The 15498-nt window shown below is 42.5% G+C and overlaps 1 protein-coding gene, 1 long non-coding RNA gene and 1 pseudogene across 5 annotated transcripts in view; 1 reads left to right on the top strand and 2 right to left on the bottom strand.

Moving 5' to 3' along the window:
- Positions 1-1098: 1098 nt before the first annotated feature.
- LOC135365569 (uncharacterized) lies at positions 1099-13366 on the top strand. Of its 2 annotated transcripts, XR_010413653.1 has the most exons (5): positions 1099-1217; positions 1551-1674; positions 6142-6264; positions 10246-10856; positions 11587-13366. It is a non-coding gene; the product is annotated as an uncharacterized LOC135365569 (long non-coding RNA). The 2 variants fall into 2 exon arrangements; XR_010413652.1 differs by lacking the exon at positions 11587-13366 and having other exon boundaries at positions 10246-10898.
- Positions 3145-4889, bottom strand: LOC123837812 (FXYD domain-containing ion transport regulator 4-like; annotated as a pseudogene).
- The window catches only part of FBXO9 (F-box protein 9), a 39891-nt gene continuing 29422 nt past the window's right edge, over positions 5030-15498 (bottom strand). For all 3 annotated transcript variants that reach the window (XM_064597709.1, XM_054505407.2, XM_054505408.2), the window contains 2 exons: positions 15297-15448; positions 5030-5635 (listed from right to left, as the gene is read on the bottom strand). In XM_064597709.1, coding sequence (XP_064453779.1) covers positions 5527-5635; positions 15297-15448 — 261 coding nt within the window. In that variant the 3' untranslated portion in view covers positions 5030-5526. The remainder of the gene's footprint in view (positions 5636-15296; positions 15449-15498) is intronic.

The raw sequence follows: 15498 nt of genomic DNA, 5'->3' as shown, positions 1-15498 counted from the left end.
TTTTTTTTTTTTTTTTTTTTTAATCCATTCAGTCACCCTATGCCTTTTCATTGGAGCACTTAGTCCTTTTACATGTAATTATTGATAAGTATGTACTTATTGCTGTTTTGTTCATTGTGTTGGTTATTTTTGTAGGTATTTTCTGTTCCTTTCTTCTTCTCTTGCTCTCTTTCCTTGTAGTTTGATGGCTTTCTTTAATGTTATGCTTGCATTCCTTTCTCTTTTGTGTGTGTGTATCCATTATTACATGGTTTGCTTTGTGGTTATCATTTCATTCATATAATGTCTCATGTGTCCAGCAATTATATATTAAGTTGATGGTCACTTAAGTTCAAGCACATTCTAAAAGTACTAAATTTTTATCCCCCCCTCCACTTTTTATGCTTATGATATCATATTCTGCATTTTTATTTTGTGTATCCCTTGAATGAATTTTGTAGAAATAATTGATTTTACTACTTTTTGTTTTAACATCCATACTGGCTTTATAAGTGATTTATCTGCAACTATATGCTTGTTTTTACCAGTGAAATGTTTTCCTTTCAAATTTTCTTCTAGTTATGGCCTTTTTTTTCCAGTCAAAGAATTCCCTTTAATGTTTCTTATCAGGATGTTTTAGTGATGATGTATTCCTTTAGCTTTTGTTTGTCTGGGAAGTTCTTTATCTCTCCTATTCTAAGTGATGACCTGCTGGATAGAGTATTCTTGGTTATAGGTTTTTTTTTCCTTTCAGGGCTTTGTAGGCCTGAGGGATCAGCATGACATATTAAAAGTTTCGGCTAAAAAAAAACAACAACAAAAAAAACCCAGCTGATAGCTTTATGGGGTTTCTCTTGTATATAACATTTTTTTTTCCTTGCTGCTTTTGAAATTCTCTCTTTATCATTACTTTTTGCCATTTAAATTATTATGTGTGTTGGTGTGGACCTCCTGGGTTCATCTTGTATGGGGCTCTCTGATTCCTGGACCTGGATGTCTGTCTCCTTCCCCACATTTAGGGAGGTTTTCAGCTATTATTTCTTTGAGTAAATTATCTAAAGATTTTTTTTTTTTTTTTTTTTTTTTTGAGAGAGAGAGAGAGCACAAGTGGTGGGGAGGGGCAGAGGGGGTGAAGGAGGCTCCCTGCTGAGCAGTGAGCTCAACACAGGGCTTGATCCCAGGACTCCAGGATCATGACTTGAGCTGAAGGCAGACGTTTAACCAACTGAGCCACCCAGGTGCCTCTCTTCAAGTAAATTTTCTGCCCCCTTCTCTCATTCTTCTCCTTCTGGGATCCCTATAATGCAAATGTTATTAGGGTTGATGATGTTGGTGAGTTCCCTTAACCTATACTCATTTTTTATTTTTTATTTTTTTTCTATTCAGCTTGGTTGCTTTCCTCACCGTCTTCTGGATCACTGATCTGTTTGTTCTTCTGCATCCTCTAATCTGCTGCCCTTTTCCTCTAGAGTAATTTTTATTTCAGTTATTGAATGCTTCATCTCTGGTTCTTTTTTGTATTTCCTCTTTAAGTTCTTAGTGAGTTTATCTACTCTTTCTTTTTTAAGTAGACTCCAGGCCTGGCATGGAGCCCAACTCATGACCCTGAGATCAAGAACTGAGCTGAGATCAAGAGTTGGACGCTTAGCCAACTGAGCCACGTAGGCACCCCTATCCACTCTTTTCTCAAGTCTGGTGAGTATCTTTGTCATTACTTTGAATTTTTTTGTTGTTTTTGTTTTGAGAGAGAGAGCGAGAACAAGCAGTGGGGAGGGGCAGAGGGAGAGAGAGAGAGAGAGAGAAAGAGAAGCAGACTCCCTGCTGAGCAGGAAGCCCAATGCAGGGCTCGATCCCAGGACCCAGAGATCATGACCTGAGCCAAAGGCAGACACTTAGCTGACTGAGCCACCCAGGTGCCCCCATTACTTTGAATTTTTATTAGGCATAGCACTTCTCTGTTTCATTTAGCTCTTTTGCTGTGATTTTTCTTCTCTTTCATTTGGGACATATTCTTCTGTGTCCTCATTTTGTCTTAGTCTCTGAGTTTGTTTCTATGGATTAAGGAGGTCAGCTACATCTCCTGGTCTTGAAAGTTGTAGCCTTGTGTCCTGTGGTGTCCTGGAATGCAGTGCCCCCTGGGCATGAGAACCAGGTGCTCCAGGAGTGTCCCCATGGATGCACTACATGTGCTCTGCTGTGTGGCTGAGCTGTGTTTGCCTTCCCCTAGTCAGCAGCAGTGACCCACTTCGCCTGCTGCAGGCACATGGCACAGGGTTTGGTCCCTGGGCTGTTGAGGGGCCTGATACCAGTTTGGGGCTTGTAGGTGGATGGGATCAGCAGTCAGACTAGGTGTCTAATTCAGCCTTTCTGCTGTAGTTGTGGGCCCTCCGAAGGGCAGGGCTTTCTCCCTGTGGTCCACAGAGGCTTTCGCTGATGGGCAGGGCTGGCAGTCAGACTAAATTAATCTTTCTGTCACAGTTTTGGGTGCACCAAGCAGCGGGGCTTTTTCCCTGCACAGCCAGCTAAAAGGCTCTGCCTCTGGAACTGGGCGGGGGGGTGTCGGGGTATGGGGAGCAGGAGTCACTTTGGCATGGTGCCAGCCCCTGCCAGAGCTGCTTACAGGGTGTGCTGGGGCAGAAGCTGCTTTCGGCGGGGGACACCTGCTGCGGCAAGAGTGTTAGATGATGCAGGTTTGCAGGGGAATTTGGGGGTGGCACATGGGGGTGCTGGCAAAGTAGGTGGAGTGTTAGTGCTGGTTCTCACCGTATCCAGCTGTGTAGTCTCAGGGAGGGAGAGCCCCCAACAGCCCCAAGCCCTCCTACCTTGCCCTCCACTAAGGTGTGAGAAGGGGGCTGTGGAGGAAACACCACAGGAAGAGCCGACTCCACAGTTAGTGCTTAGGCCAGATTCCCCGTGAGGACATCTGAGCACCTCAAGCAGGAGCTAAAATGCAACTTCTGAAAAATGTTTGATTTTTTTAGGAGTGATTGACCTATTGATTGTCAGCTTCCCCTAGTATTTGCAGGTTTCTGTAATGTCCAGATAGGGCAAAGGAAGAACATTACTGAAGTTAAAAGACTTCTGCGGCAGGATTTGCAGAGAATAGGCGAAAAAGGCTACATGGCAAAAATTCCTTCTGGTTAGTTATCTTTGGGTGTATCTTCAGATGTTTTTTGATTCTCTGTATACTCTAATATTCTCACAATAAATGTATGTTGCTTTTGTATTAACAATCTGAGTGTACTGGGGCAGGCTCCTACGTGGTGCAGTCGGTTAAGCGTCTGACTTGGTTTCGGCTCAGGCCATGACCAGGGTCATGAGATGGAGCTCCGCATCGGGCTCTGCACTCAGCTCTGAGTCTGCCTGAGACTCACTCTCTCCCTCTGCCCCTCCCCTCCCCGCACTGTCTCTCTAAAATAAATATTTAAAATAATCTGAATGTACAGAAAATATAATTTGAGAAAATACTATTTTCAGCTTCAAGCTAAATACGTAAGAGTTGCTTTAGTGGGCACAAGGAAAGCTTTGAACTTGGTATCCACTGGCTGGCTGCGGCAGCTCTGGACTAATCCAGGCATGGTGGCAAAACAACAGAGAATCTTTGACTCCCACTCTCCTTAGGAATATACTTTCCAAGCTATATTTGACGAGGTCCTAATCAGATGTCCTTTTAACTTGCATACCAAAACTATTGGTCACATCATGAAGAGCTGCCTTATCTTAGGCATTTTGCTTTTCTCCCTCTTTTCTAACTTGAGGGAAACACCGTTTCTCAGATTACTACAAAAAGCCAACCTAAGTAGTAGTCTCTTCTTTTCACGCACACTCTGGATGTTTGGTTTTCACCTTTAACATAATATGCATTAGTTTTTTTTTTTTTAAGATTTATTTATTTATTTATTTGACAGAGAGAGAGAGAGATCACGAGGCTAGGAACACAAGCAGGCTTCCCCCCGAGCAGGGAGCCCAACGTGGGACCCGATCCTAGGACCCTGGGATCATGACCCAAGCTGAAGGCAGACGCTTAATGACTGAGCCATCTAGGCGCCCACATGCATTAGCTTTTTAAAAGACCTGTCCCACATCGAATTGCAAGAACTTGGGAAGCATCTTTTAATGTCGACATGAATTTGAAAGCATCTGTGGCTGCAGATGCTGATTTCTTTTTTTTTTTTTTGAGGGATGGGACAGTTTAATTTAGAAATAAGCTTCGGATAGCCTCCTGATCAGAAGGGAGCCTAAGGGCCCACCCTGGGGGAGAGAGGCCATCGTGGAGGGTAAGGCCCCCAGGTGGAGGGAGACCAGCATGGGAGCTGGTACCACGAGTGCCACGACACTGGTCCTGTGCTCAGCAGGTACTGGCAGAGCCTGGAGTGATGAGCGGAATGGCCTTCTCAGGCATGGGGCTGTGCTTGATTGGACTTGCAGTTGCATCTTCCACTCAGGGCTATCAAGATTCCAGCGATGCACAGGAGCCCTCCGAAAATCATCCCGCCCAGCTGCAGGCTTTCCCAGTCGTGGTAGAAGGGACTGTCTTTATCAACCAGGTCATTGGCTTCCAAGGTAGGCCTGCCAGTGTGAGGAGAAAGCCTCGGGTCACTGTCTTCATGGTACAGCTGCAGAGCAGGGCTGAGAGCCAGGTGCAGATCTGGAGAGGCTGCTGGGGCTGGGCCGCGGACGTTGATTTCTGAAAGTGTGTGCGCCTTCAACCCTAGCTGGGTCTGAACCGCCGAGAACAGAGCTGACTCTGGTAGAGGTCTGCCAGACACCAACTCTGGGACCACAAAGCAATGGCAGCGTCCCCAGGGAGACACTCTCCCCGTTTTAATTCTGGACAGAGTTGGGCCTGGGTTGACACGATCACCTGCAGTGTTCTTTCAGGAACAGAGATGCCCAGCTGAGTTGGCTGAAGGGCTCTCTGCTGGGCTGTGGAGACCTACAGTCTGTGGCTGCAGAGACCACAGGTGGAAGGAGGCAGCCTCCCAAGCCTTTGCTGGCTACCCTAGGGCTGTTTATGACTCTGATATTTAAGAAAGGCCACCCAAAGATATCTTCTTGAAAGAAATGTTTATTATTTTTATCGGTCAAACAGTTTCAAACAAATTCAGAACAAGTTTTCACATTTTGAGCCTTTAGTGCAAAGACGCTATGTCATGCGTGAAAGAAATGCTGATCCAGTGGCGCCCTCCCCTGAAGCAAGTAAATATTGGGATGATCAGGTGGAAGGAGACTTATGTGACAGAAATCTGCTCAGAAATCCTCTTGAAAAAGGACATGATTTAAAGCTCATTTGAAGGTTTTTCACAACATAAATGTGCTTAAACAACTTGTAATCTCAACTTCTTAATTTCAAAACAATACCCCAAGTATCAACTATCCCTTTTAAATAAAAAAAATAATCAATTTATACTCTTCTTAAAAGAACTCTAACAATGTAAAATAAGTTCCAATTCCATATATATATATATGTACATTTATAACTTAGGTGCTCTTTTGCTCTATATACTTTTACTCATGCAACAGTGACAGACGACTGGATGTGAGGCCCTACAGAGGCCTCTCTGAGAAAGCAGTGTAGCTTCTCACTCTGGCGAAGAACAAAGGGGTGTACATCTTGTCAATCTCAAAAGCAGTAACTGCAGTCTCACCAGTTGATCTGGAAAGAAAGCACAAAATTACCGGTTACAAGGACATTTCAACTCATTTAAAATCCTTACATATTTAGAGGGGAGGGTTTATCTTACACTTTAGTCTTTTTTATTTTTGAATTCATCTCCGTAAATTCAAAATGATAGAGGCATGATAAGAGAAAACCACAGGCCCAGAATAGTGTCACTTACACCGAATTCCCAAACCAGGGCCTAAGACCTAATCTAAATGCAGTTTCAAGTCAGAAATCTTCTGATGGGCCCTCTCCACCCCCCAAAGGAAGATGAGGTAGCCTGCATGGTATGACTCCTGCTCTTCCCTCTCAGGGAAAGCAGCACTTCCTGGAACAACCCTTCCTGCCCCTACCCTCCTGCTATAAAAACCTTCCATTTTGTTCAACTCCTCTGAGCTCCCCTCTACCCGTTAGATGGGATGCTGCCCAATTCAGGACTTGTTTACTAAAGCCAGTTAGACAATTAAAATTTACTTGGTTGAATTTTTGTCATTTAACAGATTTGGTGGCAGCAAAAGGATCCAAAGGGAACTTCCGGCAGCATCTGGGGCGATGAGAACATAGGCGTGGTCCCTGTGAACCTTCTGAGCTCACTGTCTTTCTCACCATCTCGAGGGCCGTGGGTAAGTTCCTCTCAGTTATGAGTTTTTTGTCGTCGCTGACGTTCAAGCTCCCCATCTAAATGGCGTTCCCGTACAGGGCAGGACGGCTTGAGCCATGCGCTGCGGGAATTGGTGATGGTGTGCACAGGGCCCTCCTATGGCCAAGATGCAATGCTGCCAAAACACCCAAGGGCACAGGTCTGTCTGTCTGGTTTTGTGTAAAGCCTGTCGCTAGTGGGGATCTTGGAGACCAAAAAGCTGCAAGAATTGGTGGGGATGGGTCGAGCATTTAAAGGCTGTTAGAAGTGCTCACCACCTCAGGAAGACTCCTGGGATGGGATAAGTTAGTTGTGAAATAGGTTAGCCTGGCACTAGGTCACCCACCAATCTCAAGAAACTTTCCAGGCACCGAGGTACACTGTAAAACACACTCAATCCCCAGCCCCATGGCACATCCCTTTCAGGTATTCATTCAGCTCAGAAGATCCCTAAATTCTGAAGGGTCAAGCATGCCACCTTCTGGCACACCTGCTTATTTCATGTCTAAGAACTACTACAGTCCCAGAAGTTTTAGGTATCTAGCAAAAACGACAAAATCTTCCTAAGCTTGTTTTGTGTCCTGAGGCACTTAGCTTGGTAACCACCAGGCTGGGTGCCCCAAAAGAAGGCTGATGTGGGTTAACTCTGTGACTAGGGACCTACCGACGTGCTGCCAGCCCTCAGAGGAATCACGACCTAGAAATACAGTGGCCATTATGGGGAACGTTCCAGTTAGATAAGATCATTTAAGAAGTAGACCTGAAAGCACGAGTTCCCAAATTAAACAGAATGGGATACCCATTTCATTTGGCATGCAGATGCCTCCAAAAGGTTTCAAAGTTCCAAAACCGTTTCATTGAAAGATTTTATTGCAATAGGAAAAATTAAAAAGAGAAAAAGGTAGGTGCCTAAAACAAGACTGTAAGACTGGGTACTCCTTCTCATCTGAATTTTAAAAGACTACCTAAACATCAGCCAAATTCTGCCAAGTTAATGGCCGTACAGACACCCTGTTCTCTACCTTCTAAGCAGGGCCCTCCCATGAGCCCCTCCCAGAGTCAACGAAGCTGAGGGATTTTCTGATAAACTGCTACATCATTCCTTAGACAGTCAAGGGGAAACTGGCAGATACCAGATTGTGCCCAGGGGATCCTGGAAAAACTGGCAGAAGCCAGCAAAAGGTGAAAATTCTTACCAGAGTCCGCGCTTCCAAATCCCTGCCTGCCCAGTCACACAGAAAATAAAATCACACTGTCCTTCCCTTCTAAATCCAGACCCACTGGTTACTGATCCCTTCTCTCCCAGGGACACCTACTGCCTTCCTGCTCCTCTGGTTTGGCATTGCTGGGCTTGGCTTTCTGCCTGCTTGGGACATGCAGGTTGTTGGTTCTTTCTTTTGGCCATCATTGTGAGTGATTCTAGATTTGGGGAAGTTGATATCCTCCATACCATCCTTGCTGATCCATCTTTCACCCAACAGAAGCAATTCAATACTGCCACAAATACGTAAAGTTAGAATGATGTACTCAGAGGGGGAAAGAAGCAAACTGAGGATACGAGAGTTGGATAGGGGGAGAACCTCTGATGCCATTTAAGTTACAGTCCAATTCTTTGGATTGAACTGAAAGCAATGGTCCTTATGTTACACATCTTTGCAAAACCACAAACGCAGCTCTATAGGCAACAAAGTTCCCCTATTCCTTTACCAATCCCCTAATGTCCCGTTTATCTCCGACAGCTTGTACATTATTGGCCTTAGGAAACCAAGTTTCTTCTAGAAGGAGCTTGCATTTTTCCCTGTGCTTTTTAAATCTAAATGTTCAATGTTCTACCTGGTCTTCTCCAGGAATTCCTCAGTTCATCTCTTTAAAATGCAAACTTAAGGAGATGATTCTTACCAAGAAAAAACAAAATGGGCAAAGTCATTTGAAACTTGACTTGCCAAGGGCAAATACAAACCTTAAGTGTCTTCTCTAAAGATGTTTATAAAGAAAAGCTTTACCCATGTAGCCAGGTAACCTCAACATATTCAATCTACCAGAAAAACAAACTCACATCTGACTTTGATAAATCCTGTATTTATTTTAGGGCAGGATTTTCAAAATCAGCTATAAGGTCTCTGAGTCAGTCTGTTCGCATGTGTCTATACATGTGTGTTATAGTTATGTGGTACTTCCCACCTCTGATGGTATCGCCAAAATGAATTTGTAGAAGAGCTCTATTTAGTGGGTTTGAAGGCAAGTGCCTATAAGGATGGGCATTCTGAAAATCATATAGTCAGAGACTAACCCAAATGTTTAAGTGCATGTGACCCAGGAAAATATTGATATAAAAGCTAGATAACGGTTAATGGTTTAATTAAAAGACATGTTTTTAGTTATCAATATTAAATATTAAACTTATTCTACCTGAGTTTACTAGGTAAATTCATATTCTCTCTTCTAAGATGTGGCCACACAAAACAAAGTGTTTGTAGGTAAACATAATTCAGGACAAATAAAGCTAAGCAGGACAAAAGTTTATAAATGAGCTTTTCAGCAATATTTGTCTACTTAGTTTTCCCAAGCTTTTTTTTTTTGATAACCTAAAACCTTAAACTAAGTTAAATGATGAATTAAGTTAAACTCATTAAATACCTAGATCATTTCCAAATAAGATAAAGTACTAAAGCATTAATTAGTAAACACAGATTTATCTACTTTTGTCTTCATATTACAGAGAAACTAATATTTAAACATGCTAATGATACACTGAAACACGTAAAACAGCACATGCTCTAGAAATTTTAAAATGTATTCATAAATATGCCAATTTAAAAAAAATGCTAGTGTAACAGTTCAAAATTGCTCACTTATTAGTTTTCACTAGAAATTAAGGTTTTTAAGGGTTAAGAATTCTAATTAATATCTTTGTATGCCAGGAAAGCAGGATGTGTTTTTCATAAAATAAGGTATGAGAAATAGAGAGTAAGTTTGTCCTAAAACGAAGCTGGTTGTTTAAAGAAAAAAAAAAAAAAAAAAAAAGACAAAATCGGGATGTAAAGAGGTTGTAAAAGGTTTGTAGAAAACAAATATTTGCAAAGGAATTTTAATGTGTGGTCAAGCAGGTTAAGATTAAAATATATTTTAAAAAATGAGTTTTAATATCAAAGTAAGATGGTGCAAAATTATTTAGTTTTCTGTCAAAAAACAGTTTTCTTGGACTTTGGTCTGCTTTCAATCTGTAATCCTACTTACAAGGCAAGTGCTTTAAAACCTTTTTTAAACAATTGTGACAAACTTCCAAAGGACCTGTTAAACTAATGAGGCTTCTTTGCTGTAAGTGAATACCTAACCCTCTGTGTAGCAAAATGGGTCCACAAACATGGCCCCTCATCACCAGACTTGCCACCCTGACGTCCCTGTAACATGGCAACAGCCTGCTTCCAAACTGAAGACACTGAAATGAGTGAGCACTGACTGCAAATTGAACACACACTTATAGAAACCTAGATGGCCCGGTTCTTCCTGGCTCCCTGGCAAATCCCACATTTTAATTTTTGCATTCCTTCACCCACCACAGCACAATGACGAAGACTCAAATTATAAACAGACATTGATAGACTTCTATAAAATTACAAAAACAGTCTACCAGCAATGCCTGACCTGTTTGGTCACTACCACTCCCCATACTGCACCCCCACCCCCATAACTTATTTTTGTTCCAAGAGACCTCAAACCTCTGCCCTCTGGATCCTTCAAACACTTGTAGCTGGACTTCATTCAACTGCCACTGAGTATGAGTATAGCTCATACTCATAAATATTGCTGAAAAGCTCATTTATAAGCTTTTGTCTTGCTTAGCTTTATTTGTCCTGAATTACGTTTACCTACAAACACTTTATTAAACATTAGACAGTCAGCCATTATCCTAAGCTATTATGAGTGATCAACAGGTTCTTGTTCTTGTATGTGTGATTTCTAGATGGGTCGAGATTTCCCCTGCTGTAAGACTGATGCCTTCACAGGAAAAACCAACCAAAACAAACCAACTTAAAAATGTGTTCCCCACTTGGGGTATACTTTCCACTCTCTCCAGTGATCAAGGCATCCATTTCACTGGACAAATCACATGTGCCTTGACGAAAACCTTACGAACTTCTTGGAATTCTATCAGGACACAACCTTCTGGTCCCTTGTTGTCTCCCGCTCGTATGACCAGCTACTGTAAGTCTCCACTGTCTTATGCTCAAGCCTGTCACCCATCGATTCACGAAGCTTTCCTGGATCCCAATTCAAAGAAACCTGTTCATCACAGCCTAGAGTTTGGTGACTATATGAGCGTTGCCAGAGGAAAACCACTCTCCAGCCGCACTGGAAAAGGACCTTCCCAGGCGCTCCTGACCACGGACACTGCTGCAGAACTATGAAGTATTAAGCCTTGGGTACACATCACAGAGATAAGGCTCCACCCACCACCCGGTCCTGTACAGATGCTGGAGACCTCCACATCAAAGTGATGAGGAAGACGAGTAGCAGACATCGAGGTAGTCTGCTTCCACCCCAGATGACGGATGGAGACTCCATACACTAAACGTAAACCCTTTTCTCCTCTTTTCCTTTACTTCACTCTGGCGTTGGCCTGGAAAGATAACACCGTCATCTGTATCTCCCAGGCCACCGTGAAGGGGGTGGGTGTGGGAGGGGTATAACCTCTGGAATTTAAAACAATCTTTTATTTCAGGCTAGGAGAAAATCTAACTGTGCCTCTAACTTTTCACAAGCAAAATAGAAGATCTCATTGGCTGAATCTCCTAAATTTACATTGTTGAATTTAAAAAGAGACATTCACGATTCAGATTCACTCCTTTACAGAGGTCCCGATTTCCTTGGTTAGGGATACATATAAATGAGGCTATGATCAATTCTCAAAATTATTGCAAAATCTGCTGCTAAAGCAAAAGCAGCACCACAAAGATCCTTGGACTCTCTAGCCAAAGTTGTCCTTGATTATCTTTTAGCTGAGCAAGGGGGTGGGTATCTGTGTTGCGGCCAATACCACCTACTGTGCCTGGACTAACACTGATGGGGAAGTTAAAAATTGTGTAAGATCACTGAGCAAGGCACTGGGCTTAAAAAGATGACTCCTGCAGTAGGGCCTTTCTATGGTTTGGTTGGGTCTTGGGGACCATGGCTCTAAGTACACTCCAACTATTGGAAATTGTCCTAACAGTAAGAATAATACTAAGAATAATAATAACCTATAGTAATAGTAATCTCTTTGGTGCATTATATTCTCTCAAAAGCTTTAAATGTATGTTTACAGCCACTCATCACCAAGCAAATGATCTAAGACTGGAACATGAACCTGAAGCTGTGACCTACCAATATCACAGATGAAGGAAAAGCATCGTGACCTATGGGTACCACACAAAGGATCAACATAAGCTGTGAGAACTACAAAAGGGTAATTGAGAGTTGGTGCTCATGCCTTAAATTTTGATCACATCTCTCAGTTAAGCTGACAATCTGATCAAAAGGGGGAACTGTTAAAAAGAAAACCACAGGCCCCAAAATGGCATCACTCAGGATGGGTTCCCAAAGCGGGGCTTAATATATAATTTAATTGCAGTTTCAGCCTCCCCCAGAAATGCAGTCTAAACTGGTCAGTCAGGGGCGCCTGGGTGGCTCAGTTGGTTAAGCGGCTGCCTTCAGCTCAGGTCATGATCCCAGGATCCTGGGATCGAGTCCCGCATCGGACTCCCTGCTCAGTGGAGAGCCTGCCTCTCTGCCTACTTGTGCTCTCTGTCAAATAAATAAACTGCTCAGAAATTTATTGATGGGAGCCCATGAGTCTGCCACATGGACCCTCTCCATTCCCCAAAGGAAAATGAGGAGTTTGCATAAGACCCTCTGCTTTTCCCTTTAAGAGAAAATGTCCTTGCCTGAAGCAATCTTTTTCTTTTGCTAATAACCTTCCTGCCCTGCTCTCCTTCTATAAAAACCTTCCATTTTATACAACTCCTCAAGGCTCCCCATTCACAAATCATTTAATAGAGCCAATTAGATCTTTAAAAATTTCCTTGGTAAAATTTTTATCTAACAGGCATATTGTAAAAAATTTGAAAAACTGAGAAAAGTACAAAGAAAAAAATCACTCATCATTCCATCATCTAATATAACAATATGAGGTACAGTTGACCCTTGAACAACATAGGGGTTGGGGTGTCAAAAATCCACATATAACTTTTGAGTCCCCAGAAACATAACTACTACTAACCTGTTGACCGGAAGTCTTACCAATTACAAAACCAATTAACACATATTTTGTATGTTACATGTATGTTGTACTGTATTCTTACAGTAAAGTAAGCTAGAGGAGAAACAAAGTTATTAAGAAAAGTACAAGAAAAATACATTTACAGTACTGTATTTATAAAAAAAAATCCACATTATAAGTGGATGCATGCAGCTCAAACCTGTGCTGTTCAAGGGTCAACTACACCTTCTTCCAAGCACCTCAACCTGTCTATCGAGCTTTTCTATTGAGATTATAATACTATCAGTAATCCTGCTTTTCATTTAGCATTCTGACATATGCATTTCCTCACATTATTAAATACTCTTCAGAAGCCATTACATATTTCACTGTCTGCCTGTACCACAATTTCCTTAATAATCTCCCCCTTTTTTAAAGATTTTATTTATTTGAGAGAGAGAGAGAGCACAAGTGGGAGGAGGGGCAGAGGGAGAGAGAGAAGCAGACTCCCCACTGAACGAGGAGCCTGATGCGGGGCTCAATCCAGGACACTGGGATCATGACCTGAGCTAAAGGCAGATACTTAACCGACTGAGCCACCCAGGTGCCCCAATAATTCCCTTTCTGTTGGAGATTTACGTTGTTTTCTTTGTTTGGTAATTAAAAATGTGATAAGCTGCTCAGAGAGGATTCTGCTTGTCCCTCTCCCTCTGCCCACCTCTTGCTCTCTCTCTCCCTGTCTCTCTCAAATATATAAAATCTTTAAAAAAAAAAAAGTGGTATTTTTGATTATGTCCTTTGAACAGATTCCTTAGAAATTCTAAGTAAAAGGCTACAGATTTTTTTTTTTAAGATTTTATTTATTTGACAGAGAGAGAGATAGTGAGAGCAGGAACACAAGCAGGGGGAGTGGGAGAGGGAGAAGCAGGCTTCCCGCGGAGCAGGGAGCCCGATGTGGGACTCGATCCCAGGACCCTGGGATCATGACCTAAGCCAAAGGCAGACGCTTAATGACTGAGCCACCCAGGCGCCCAAGGCTACAGATATTTTAAGGATCTTGTTAAAATGTAATTTAAGAGAAATTATAATCCTAGAATAGAATTTAGTGACTTAATATTTGCATGATCAACAGCATCATCCCAGTGGGGAGGGAAGGGAAGCTGATGAAAAGTAATACTACTACAGTCTTTTAGTTTTGTCCCCCAAAGGGATAAATAAAGGGATAAATCAAGCGACTTTATACATACAGTAAGGAAGTCAATGTGACCATTAGCAGTTACAAATGACACCTATAATAATGTCCTTCCTCCTCCTAAAATATGATGCTTTCTATTTATTTGGTACTACACTGAGTTTGGTTTTTTTCTATGAGAAGAAAATAGAACATTCCACTGCACAGTTTACTGAGAGAATCAAAAAGGAGATACAGGACTGCTAGGTAAGAATGAAAAGAAAGAAAAATGCTGAGAATCTCAGTTCTCAGGACCTTTCACACGAGTGGGGAAAGCATGGAAACAGGCCACAGATGGTTTTCAACCCTGTGGTCAAGGCTGTGAAATAGGTTAATAGAAGGTGATCTCAAGGGCGCCTGGGTGGCTCAGTCAGTTAAGCGACTGCCTTTGGCTCAGGTCATGATCCTGGAGTCCCGGGATCGAGTCCCACATCAGGCTCCCTGCTCTGCGGGGAGCCTGCTTCTCCCTCTCCCCCTCCCCCTGCTTGTGTTCCCTCTCTTGCTGTGTCTCTCTCTGTCAAATAAATAAATAAAATCTTAAAAAAAAAAATCGGTCTCTCAGAATTTTGGATTTTATTTTGGAACCAAGAGGCATCGACCACACACCAATATTCTTTCAAACCTAAAAACAGCAAACCTCACTATCCACACACATTGATGTTTCACCTACTTCTGTACTGTTCCTTTCTCACACGCATTCTTCTGTTCCTTAATTACTCCTTACAGGTAAATCCTAACACAAACAGCTTTAAATAGGAACCACCTAATAGATGTATTAAAATCGGTGTATAATCCTGGAGGATAAACCAACCAGAAGTAAAAAAAAAAAAAAAAAAAAAAAAAAATGGTAAGAGGTGAAACACAGGAGAAGAAAAAAGATTTGATGTTTTAAAAGTGACTTAAGTCGGGGCGCCTGGGTGGCTCAGTTGGTTAAGCGACTGCCTTCGTCTCAGGTCATGATCCTGGAGTCCCGGGATCGAGTCCCGCATCAGACTCCCTGCTTGGGAGGGAGTCTGCTTCTCCCTCTGATCCTCCCCCTCTCAGGCTCTCTGTCTCCCATTCTCTCTCTCAGATAAATAAATAAAAAATCTTTAAAAAAAAAATAAAATAAAAGTGACTTAAGTCAATGAGTAGATAATGCACAGACAGCTTAGAGGTGACTGAGTACCATTCTAATTCCAAAGTGGTGGCCCCCATTCCCATGCCTATTCCCACGGGCACTGGGGAGAGCACCACCTCCTGGTCCACTCCTTTGCATACCTGACAGAATCATACTGAAAAGATGGTCATTAAAAAAAAAAAAGAAAAGAAAAGATGGTCATTGGCCAGGGACCTCTCCCTGGCCACAGCTCTCTGAGCACAGCAAACTCTGGAGGCATTTGCAGGAGACGTGTGATACTTTGTAATGTAACATCCTGGAACATAAGGTGGTTTTATAATGTAACATTAACTCTGAGGACTTTAAAATCTATCAGAGAGTTTCCTAAGCCTGATATGAAGTACACATTTATTCTGCAACTTTGGCATCTGTATTACATTCACCTACTTGTAAGTAATGTGACAAGAATGATGTATCCAGATGAGTTTGTTGAACCTCTGGTGGCCACTGGAACACAGCTGGAGCCCCACATGAAAACTCTGATCTGCTTCTTGCACAGGGACGCGACGGAAATATCTGTATTTGTAGTCAAGTGGCTTCTGTAAAAGAAAAGGTGTGTGAGCTATCATGAAACCTCCCCTCACTGATA

This window comes from Mirounga angustirostris, unplaced genomic scaffold (genome assembly GCF_029215605.1).
Source record: "Mirounga angustirostris isolate CCGP_5_RB_7025 unplaced genomic scaffold, mMirAng1.0.hap1 SCAF_8, whole genome shotgun sequence".
Taxonomy (NCBI): Eukaryota; Metazoa; Chordata; class Mammalia; order Carnivora; family Phocidae; genus Mirounga; species Mirounga angustirostris.
Note: the sequence above shows the minus strand (reverse complement) of the source record. Positions and strands in the feature narration are given on the sequence as shown.